The 11,080-nt window shown below is 43.2% G+C and overlaps 1 protein-coding gene across 3 annotated transcripts in view; it reads left to right on the top strand.

The window, feature by feature from the left end:
• The first annotated feature begins 350 nt into the window (after positions 1-350).
• LOC111869639 overlaps positions 351-11,080 on the top strand; it is a 95,956-nt gene continuing 85,226 nt past the window's right edge. The window contains exon 1 of one of the 3 annotated variants that reach the window (XM_033753506.1): positions 351-1,298. In XM_033753506.1, the coding sequence (XP_033609397.1) occupies positions 949-1,298 (350 nt within the window). In that variant the 5' untranslated portion in view covers positions 351-948. The remainder of the gene's footprint in view (positions 1,299-11,080) is intronic. The other 2 variants (XM_023861306.2, XM_023861305.2) reach the window with 2 other exon arrangements.

The following is an 11,080-nucleotide window of genomic DNA, read 5'->3' as shown; positions in this document are numbered from 1 at the left end:
TGTCTCCGTGTTCCATTAAACATCATGCCAAAAAGGGGTACAGTGGAATGTAAGTACAGTACCACACTCCGGCCATTTTACCCCTGGAAGAAAAATTGTGGTTAGGTAACAACCTGGATGAGTCTCAGAGTGACGAAATTAAAGCTGGTTGCTGTCTATCACCTGCGAACCTTACACGCCAGAACAGAGGCTCCACACACGTGGACAAGTTCGGTACTGAAGATAGAACAGGCCGAACAGGCAGATGGACCAGCGACCGCCAGCGAATAAGAAAGCATAAGATAAAACCGCGCGAGTCAGTTGAGGAGCGGGCGAAAGGGGGCGGAGTCTAAAAGTTGTGCTTAGTACGCTGTACGTTTCCTTGTAGTTCAACTTTATCACTGCTGGTTGCTGCACGGGCAGGCGTCGTCGGAGTTACTGATTTACACGCATTGAATTCTGTCTGGTCTTTCCTCGCGTACCTATTTCCTCGTAATCCAGTATCGAGTGTAAAACCTACGTCGGACTTTTTTTTTTTAATTTCTTATCGTTGGAAGTGTCGTTAATGTTAATATTTTAGCTAACTGTGGTTTTTGAGTGCAGAAGTAATGTTTCTCCCGGCTAAAGAGTAAGTAGCTAAGTGTTCTGTAAGCGATTTGAACAGTGAAGCGCGTGTGCGCTCACGGGGTCACTTGAGCCCTTTTCCCACTCGCACACCGCTATAAACATTCCCGCGTGGTTAGCGGCCTGTCAGTGGGTTACTGTTTCTTTCAAGGATATCCAAAAGGATAATAGCCGTACATATATATAACGGAGACTTATTTATTTTTGGTTGGAAGAACTAATTTAATTAAAGACAATTTTAAGCGTGAGAAAAGCAGACAAGTACTAAGAAAATCGTCGAAGAACAAAACCGTTTGTTGACTAAAGCAGGGCTAAAATACTTGAAACTGTTGTCTATTAAATAGAATGTTTATCAGTTCGTTGACCATAACAGCCGTCTTTTTGGCATGCGTCTGTTTTTGCATCGCCCGGGTCTCGGCAACAAGCACTACCACGTCAACAACGCCGTCAGGCGCCGAAACGCCAATGTTGCAACGTGGCGGGAATCATCATTATCACTACCACGATCATCAACAGACAGAAGAGAGTAAAGATGGTGTAAGTGGGAGTGCTGGTGGAGGACATTCCATAAAAATCCACAACTTCATCTCCACGGACGCTCTCTACGACGGCGAGCAGGAGCGTCGGGTTCACTATAACGGCGTAACAGCCAAAGAGACGGCAGTCACGACTGTCGCAGCAGCCAACAATACAAGGTTTGTTACATCTACTTCCTCTTCTAGGAAATATTGGTTCGAATCGCAAAGTGTTCGCTGATGCCAGTGAACTCAACCAATATAATGTCTCACAATTTATAGGCGACAAAACAAAACAAAAACTCCGTAATTTTAGTCCGCAAGCGAACTATACAGATCGAGCGACCGCTGCTTGTTGGCGAAGTTAGTGCCAACTTTAGTGGACAGAGGGTGTCGCCTGGCCAGCGCAATGAATACCTCCGGCCGTTAATTTCGGTTTTTGTAGACCGGAATTATAGGGGACAGGGCTTCGTAATTAACACAATAGGAGTCCTCCTTCAGAAGCCACCAGGCACTCAGGCAAACTAATAAAAAATTTCTCGCCTTTTAGGAAAGGTCCATTGCCGTGTTCACAAAGCCTAGCACTGGGTGCTATCCTGAGCCAGATAAATCCAGTTCATATAGTGGAGCATTATTTTTGGAACAGAACTACTGAGCACATTAACGTCCAACGAAACCGGGGATAATTATAACAGTGACTGGTTACGTCGTATCTTAAGTAGGCAACCATATAGATAATAGATCCCTGAATTTCGTACGGACGAATGTATACCGGAAGTGTGCTGAAACTAGAATCTAGTGACTTAGTGATGACGTAACGGTCTACGTCACTAACTGACGATGATGCACCCCCGTTCCCATTGCAGATGGAGTATAATATATTATTATAATTATTTAATGATGGAGGAGGAATGTTTAGGGGTAACGCTCTAGACTCTTATTCAGGAGTGCTCGGTTCGAATTTCAGCCATGGCACCAGATATCCTGAATGAGGTTTTTCGCGATTTTCCCCACTCTGTCTGGGCAAATATTGAGACAGTATGCTTCGTTTCAATTCCTTTGGAATTCAGGATTCATCCATCATTCGACGCTACTGGCGACGTCTTCGAGTAACCCACAAAGAGGATCACGATTTGTTCTAAATAATACCTTTCTTGGCGTGTTAATGCGAATAACGCCTATTGCTAAAGTTCTCCCTGTACTTAACTAATTAACTAAGCGGCCTCCGTAGTCTAGAGGTAACGTTCCCACCTCATGACTCGTGGTACGCGGGTTCAAATACCCGGCGGAGGTCGTCGAATTTTTAAGGGCGGAAAAATTCAGGGAACAAGTCCTCCGGGAGGGACTTTAAGCTGTGTGTCCCGTGTCGTAACTTTACGGCACGTAAAAGAACCTCATATCCGCAAAGGGGATCACTGAACCAAATTCCAGGACGTTTCCCACCCAACAATAGCCTCTAAGGCCTCTGATAGGTGGGGTAAGCATTATAGACACCGCTAAGCAAGTGGCCGAACTCGCTTGCTCGGCGGGACTGATGGTACGCACCATTTATCAGTAGGGTAAAGAGACTGGTAGAATATCATAGAGGGAAGCACAATAGATCACACTGGTCGCGGTGCATGGGGAAACCCACCCTCTCTAAATAACTAACTAACTAATTAATTAAGAACTACACCATGAAGACGTTTGAGGGAGTGAGTGTATATACCCACGTTTTCCTGACTTCGGCACTAGCTGGAGGTGAGTGGTCAGCTTTACGCTCCGACCGCTATACCTCCCGTGGAAGGAGTCCCCGGTACCCATTGGATAGGAAGCTAGATGGGCCCCAGAGTCAGTCGAGGCAACATGGAGAAGGGAAAATTTTTGACCCTACAGGGACTCGAACACCAACCCCTCTTGTCGTCTAGCCCGTAGCCAGACGCTATACCCAATACCCAATCCCGGCTGTTTTGAACGTCTATTGTATTAGGTCAGAACTTCTAAGTTTCTGAAATAGATGGCAATTGAGTTGTGTGACCTTGAAATGAACAGACAACCGTGACGCATGCCCTTATCTCGGCGGGACAGGCCCACTGTGAGACCGGTTAGCGGAATATAGGCAGATAACCGCGGAGTCATTGCCATGACGTCTTGAATCACCTGAGCATCAGCAGATACGTTCTGAGCCAATGAGAAATCTGCACGAGTGACGTTGCAGAGTAATGCGTAAGGTGCCTTATGACAAATATCTCATGTCAACGGTTTAGTTACGTTTTCTTTGTATATAGTATTTGCTCATTAGTTCCTGTTACGTCTCGAAGCGTAGGGCATTTCCACGAAGCTCAGATAGTTCTGTCTTCCTCGGTCCCCTTCACAGAAATGTGACAATTGTATGACGGAGTCAGGCGCCAAGAAATTTCTGGATCCACTCCGTCAGTTGCACTCTACCGGTGTTTCTGATTATGTACTAAACATCTGTATCCAAGCAGCGTTCGGGTATTGACATTAACCCTTCGTAACACCAATTTATTTAAACATTCAGTTCGTACCTCACAGGAAACACTGTTTGCATTATGAAGACCAATTGGTTCTTGCTGTTTGTTCTAAGAATCGTTCGAAATATTTATATAGTGGAACCTCGCTTAACGAGCATAATTCGTTCCAGAATTTACTCGTTAAGCGAAACAATTTTTTCCCATATAAATTAATGTAAAACACGATAATGCGTTCCATGCCGAAAAAAAAAATACTAAAAAAATTATGTATAACGTTTATTCAAAGAAAATTATATGTACATTGTTAAGGAGCATGAATCATCTTCATCTTTTCTTCTATGCGGAATGAACCAACCTGGAATGCGAATTCGATTTGCAGAAAACAAAAAAAAATCCATATGAGGAGCAACCTTTCAACACCGTCGAGAATACGTAACCGTTGCGTAGATATTCTTGTTACTCCCTGTGAAGCATCTGTCTCCTTAATCTTGTCCTTGTTCTTGAGGACAGTGCAAATCGTTGATGTAGACCGATTGTATGTGCGTGCTAGATCAGCCACGCTCACACCTCCTCGCTTTTCAATGATTTTTACGTTTCATTTCTACGGTTATTTTTATTCTCTTATGGCTGTCTTTTTGCGGCTTTTTCTTCGGGGACATTTTTGCAAGGGTTATTAAACTTTGCACAAAAAATCGCAAATGATATGTCTGAACACAAGTTTGAAAAAATGTGTGATCACAAACGACACTAAGATGCTAGCGGAACGCGTGCTAAACACAGACTGATGTAGCAAGCGCACAATCCGGAACTTCCCCTCTCGTCACTCGTTATGCGAATCATCCCCTTACAATTTGTTTTGCTCGTTATGCGAATCACTCGTTATGAGAGGTGCTCGTTAAGCGAGGTTCCACTACACTGTTAATGTTAAAGTAGGTGCTAAACAAATAGTAGCCACTGTGCTTTAAAGAGTTAAATCACAGTGGTTACTTTAAGTACCATCTGCTTAAACGTGGGCACGCGGTAGCGTAGTTGGTTGAGGCACTATGCTACAAACCGGAAGGTCGCGGGATCGAATCCCGATGAGGTCATTGGATTTTTTCAATTTACCTAATCCTTCCAGCCTCACTATGGCCCTAGGGGTCGACTCAGTCTCTAACAGAAATGAGTACCAGGAATATCCTTGGAATATTCTTGGGGGTAAAGGGCGGCCGGCGCGTAGGGCTGACAACCTTATCTCCATCTATGAGTCGATTGTCAAGAAAATGTGGGAACCTCAACATCTCACAACCCTATGGGCCTCCAAGGCCTGGTACAGGGATAGCTTTACTTTATTTACTTACCAACTGCTTAAACATTTAAATCCACTGCATTTTGCCAGCAGAATGCATATGCGTGTTTCGTATGATTCTTAGAATAAGCAATGAATGTATGAGGGGTGGGCCTTCTCGGCCCTTGCACCGCGACCTACAGTGGTCTATTGTGCTTTAGAATAAGCAAAGATTACACTGTAATAATTATCTGGTGCCGATCACAGTGACCTCGCGGTTTAAGGCGTGAACCGTCTTCTCCCACTCGAACACTGGGATATTGGATTCGAATCCCACTTGAGGCATGGATGTGTGTGTGCGTTTATTCTGTGTTAGTATTAGGTAGCGGCCTTGCGACGGGCTGTTCTCCTGTCCAAGGAGTTCTACCGACTGTGTACAAGTTATGAACCCGAAAAAGCGGCCAAGGTTCACAAGGGCTATAGAGTCATAGATAAAGTAACTGTTTTTTGTTTTTGTAATGAACATGCAATGTGTTTTCAATGCGGTAGGGATTTTTTTGTATGTAATTTAGATGAACTTCAAGCTCCAAAACATCAATAAAGGACAAACAAGTACACACTAGGGGATGAAGTAGTTACATAATTAAGGAAATTATAATTTGGACTCTTCAAATACAGTGTAACCTGGATAATCTGAACTAGTTAAAAGATAGACGTTTATTCGGAATGACGAATCGTTTGGATTACTAGATTTTGAATAAACAAAGAATATTTTAATAAAATTATTTATCCGAAAGATTTATAGGCACATTTTATATACAGGGTGTTTCACGACTTTAGGGCATAACTGCAGGAGGTGATTTCCTAGGTCTTTGTGATTAAAAAAGTTCTGATTTTGGACGGTTACAGAGTTATGACCATTTTAACCTCAGAATAGAAGGTAACGATTACTGACAATGAACGGAACAAAATAATAAACCAGCATAATACATAATACGGTAAGAACTAAGTTACCGTCACAAAACCCGTACACATAAATCATATCTGCATACTTCTCAAATGAGAATGTAAATGGCATCGTGAACGTAACAGACGCACCGAGATGAGAACTGTTCTCAACACCAGTAGCCGCCACACTAGCCGTGGCCTCCGGACATACCAACCCACCACGCCTTAGGTACCTCTCAAGTGTCAAGATAACGAGAATGCTCTGTCTGTAGCTGGCTAAAAATAGCGACCCGACAGATGATAGACGCTGTTCACACGAGGGCGTGTACGGGAATGAAAAAACGGTCATAACTCCGTAACCGTCCAAAATCGGACACATGTTTGCATGAACTTTTTTGATCACAAAGACCTAGGAAATCACCTCCTGCAGTTATGCCTTAAAGTCGTGAAACACTCTGTATAAACAACGGCCGGAACCAGGGGACGTCCGACTGCACTCCGGCCGCGGGACAAGCCGTAACCGGGTTGCATCTTTCATCACCCAGAGGGGCACGGCTAATAATGTATAACACCGTGTTCCACAAGAATTCTTTTTTACTGAAGGAAGTGAAATAGATTACATTTGTAATTTCTGGAGATGTTTTTCCTTTCTTTTTGGTGGTACTGTCAGTCAGTTCTTGTTACCAAGTTCCACTGTATCATTGAGGTAATGAAATAAAAGATTATGAGATGGCAGGGACGTGTAGCACGGATGGTAACATAAAAACAACAAAATTTCAGTCGATAACTCTGAAGAATAGAAATACCTGCTAGATCTAAGCGTAGTTAGAATGATATTAGAAAGTTCCTGGCTACAGATCCAGAGGTCAGCGCTATCAGATTGTCTGAGAAATACTGGGTCTTGAACGGGGTCTACTCAGCCTCGTGATGATAACTTAGGAGATATTTCAAGGAAATGGCGGTTCCGGTCTAGAAATCCGAGATTAACGTCCGTGGGGATTCGTTGCACTTACCACGCGACATCCTCTATTCGCTAAAGTTGGCACTAACTTCGCCGAAAAGTGGCTGTCGCTCGGTCGGTATAGTTCGCTTGCGGACTAAAACCACGGAGTATTTTGGTGTTAGGGTATGGAACGATTTATCCAGCTTAACAAGTAGTCCAGTGGCGGACCCCTGTGAGCACGGTATGAGCTTGCAGCTTCCGTAGTAAGATGGGGATACTGTGAGAAGTTAAGCGACGACCAACTTCTTAAGAAAGTCAGCTTCGTGGAGCCGTCTCAGTTGCCATAATTTGTGATGGTTACCGTTGATCTTGGCATAGTTAACACATGACGATACCAGAGTTTTATGAATTACTTGCCAAGTTGCTGGTCGCAGTTTAGCGGCATTTAAACCAATTTTCTCTAAAGCACTAACTTTTAGATACGTTCCATCGAAGCAAAGAGCAACCTCCACGAAGAGACGCAATGACATGTAGTACTGTAGAAATTTACCGGAGTTTCAGCGGAAAGTGTTGCCTCCAACTTCAGGGTAAAGAAGTAAGTCTGGCAAGCACGCTTGCTGTTTGGATTATTCTGCTTACACTTCGACACTGAAGACGGAAACAGTACATTCCTACGAAATATAATCACAGCTGTGTGAATATCCAATCTCAAGAGCTACGAGAACATTCATACTTGGTCAACCTGACCGCCCCTTTTTGAGATTCATCATGGGTTATAAGCAGGGCCCGGATTTTGATGGCATGTCATCTTTTTTTTTTCCTTGTATCCTATGCGGTGCTCTTAATTGTATAAATCTCGGATATGAGCTGCTGGTTACAGAAATGTAAATTTTATAGGTAATTTTTGTCATATTTTGACATTTTTAGGTTTAAGGTAATTTTTTGGTAAATTTTTGGACATTTAAGGGTATTTCTTGTCATTTTGGCCATTTTAGGGAATTTTTATTCATATGTTTTCTGAACTGTGAATAACATGGAAGTGAAGTGTTCTTTCTTTTCTCCTTTAGGTCATTTTTCTGGATTTTTTCGGTCATTTTATAGGTCATTTTTTTAAATATTTTCATGTCATCAAAATCCGAGCCATAGTTATAGGTAGTCTTGCTGTACGTGAGGTCTAATCCAAACTTATGTAAGGAGTATCATAACAATTTAGATAAGATAAATTGCTTAGGGCTTGTTCGAAATTCATTACATAAAAATGTATCTCTGAACATCGTAACTCTGACCAGTTTCATGAAGATTCGGGTTAGATTCTCGACTGGGACGCTGTCTGTACTGAATGAGGTTTTTCGTAATTCTGTTCAGGCCCCTCAAGCAACATCCTCTGGCTTCTTGTCTATTGATTGCTTGCTTTGCTGCTTTTCAACCATGAACATGGAGACAGTACATTCCTCCTAAATATCGGTGAACTTCTGTCGAACTACACGGCGTCACAATCAAAAAATTGTACTATGTGTAGTTTGTTTAACGAAGCTATCAGTAGCTCTGGCAATATGGCGTCGAATGGTAGGATAATCAGTGAATTTTGAATTGAAAAGCATTTGGAAGGAAGTGATTCGAGGTACTACCCCGATATTTGCCTGGAGAGACTGGGAAAAATCACGAAAACACTCAGATGGGATGGCCGGCGAACATACCGAGATTAGAACTGGGCACTTCCGAATACAGATCAGAATCTTTGCCCTTTTCAATATACTTACTCCGTGACCAAGATGTACATGAAAGAATAATAATAAAAATGATGTTAAAGAAACGGATTAGGAAGGCCTGAACTTCACAGGCTGTAATAGCCGTCTTTTTATAAATACGGCGATGACGTTTAGTGTTACAGAAAATGCGGAACTTTTTGAGTAGCTGTACGACCATCAGCTTCTCAGATTCTATGTTCCAAGGAGTTAGGAATGAGCACCAAAGTTGTCCCTGTGCTTAATTAATTATGCATCATGCGGTGAAGACGTTTCGGGAATTGGAACCATAGCTCTGTCATTCCTTACCTCAGTATTAGATGAAGGCGAGTAGTCGGCTTCACGCCCCGGCCACTTTACTTTCCGGAGAAAGAGTTCGTGGTTCCCATTGGCTAGCAGACCGGACGTTGTCAAGTAGAGAAAAATCTCTTGCCCCTCGGACAGTCCAGCCCGTCGCTATATCGACTGAGCTATCCCGTGTCTTTAGGAAACAAATATAAATTGAAACAAACTGCAGCCCGGAATATCACATTATATATACATATATATGTTATATGAATTCTGCCGACAGCTTAGTTCCAACAGCAAATTAGTGGGAAAGTTGGCCTTTCTGAAACTTGAGACGCAGTACAACCCCTTCCTGTCTCCCGAATCCCTCTCATTCGCTCTCAAATGCGAGATAGACCGACGTCGCTTGTCATTGAAATCCCATTAAATTGAAACAAATTGCTTGAACATAAAAACATGAGCGAGACATGAAATAGAAAGGAAGGATAGGGCCCAACGACATTGCGGGTGTCTGTGATCTGCAATTGAAATTGCAGTCCCTCAGTTTCGGCATCCACCGTACCTCCTGCTTCAGTTAAGTGCATCACAGGGGATATCCAGAAATTGTTCTAGGGGTGACAGCAAGGGTATTTGGTAGGGAGGTCACATGATCGGCTTATGTAACGGGGTTGGATCCTAAGGGTTCAAGATGACTCACAACTATTCCATTTCATCCCCTTTATATCTCTTCCACGTATTTTTTTAACACGTCATAAACACCCTCTAAACATCCCCCCTATTGGTTCAGTATCTAACATGCTCTTATTTAAAAAAAAAAGCTGAAAGACAATAACTTTCTGATTCTCATGTGTTAAGTATATGTCTCTGTCACAGCAAATGGACGTCATCTCCCATTTCCCCTCCCCCCTCCCTTTTCTTTGTTTCACGCATCAGGCATCTAGAGACAAAATGATTTCATGTTTGGTGTCTAGTTTGCGATGAGAATTATTCATAACAACGTTGTGTTGCGAGCACTCCACCGAACTGACATACAGCAGACACTAATAAGCCAGCACACTGACGTCTCCGGTTACAGGACTACAGCCCTCCACACACCCCCAGCACGCTCTTACAGTAATTACGGCGTTGTTCAACTCAGGAGGCAGCTCAGTTTGTTCTCCAATCGCTGCAACAGCGCGCTTAATTTGGAAATGAAAAAGCACCGACAACTTTCATTAGTGGACCCTAAGGGCCAGGGTTGCCACCCTTCCCAGCAAGTTCGTATATTGTTTATGATAATCTTGCATATATTCGAAAAGTACATTTAGCGTGCCGTCTAATGATCTCTGGGCCCCATCTGCATATGACGTAGCAACTCCTAGCTCGGACGGAAGAAGATAGCGCTGCAGTCGTGTTGTCAGTTCGAATTCGAACGTCAATTCTACCGGATACTGAGGTAGTGGAACAGTGCTGGAAAATAACATGTAGTAAACCCTCCTTATAACGGACCCCTATATAATGGATACAAATATGATTGTACAGTTGCGAATTTTTAGAGATGTTGAGACACTAAGACTGAAGTGACACGAGGCTGGCGAAAACTGCATGCACCCTTCTCCAAGTATAATTAGAATAATCAAGTCAAAGCCTGGCAGGGCATGTAGCACAAATGGGAGGGAAGAGAAATGCATATAGGGTATAGGTGGGAGAGCCAGAACGAAAGAGACCAATAGGAAGACCAAGACATAGGTGGGTGAATAATATTAAAATATATCTTAGAGAGATAAGATGAGATGGTATGGACTAGATTTATCTGGCTCAGGATACGGACCAGTGGAGGACTCTTGTGAACACGGTGATGAACTTGCGGGTTCCATAAAATACTGGGAAGTTCTTGAGTAGCTGCACAATTGGCGGCTTCTCAAGAAGGGCTCAGCTCCATGGAGTTGGTTACATGTTTAATTTAGGCCCCGATGTAAGAATACGCTGAAGCCAGGCTCCCGAACTCAAGCGGTGTACTCTCGCTTGTATTCGGAAGGGGCCAGGTTACAATCCCGGCTGGGATACAGACTTTTCTGATGTTCCTCGCAGTTTTCCTCAGTCCTCGAATGCAAATGTCGGGTAGTACCTGAATTAAATGGCGAATACTTCGTCCCATATTCTTTTCGGTTCGTTATTCACAGATGCTCACACCACTCAAGTGTACTGATAACACTGCAAGTTTAGTGACATACAGGGAGTACTGTTTTCATGGATGTGACGTCATGTAGCTCGGTAGCTGTGTTTCGGAATAACATACTGCCTCCATCTTCAGGCTT

The sequence above is a fragment of the Cryptotermes secundus genome, unplaced genomic scaffold, assembly GCF_002891405.2.
Source record: "Cryptotermes secundus unplaced genomic scaffold, Csec_1.0 scaffold611, whole genome shotgun sequence".
Lineage (NCBI taxonomy): Eukaryota > Metazoa > Arthropoda > Insecta > Blattodea > Kalotermitidae > Cryptotermes > Cryptotermes secundus.
Note: the sequence above shows the minus strand (reverse complement) of the source record. Positions and strands in the feature narration are given on the sequence as shown.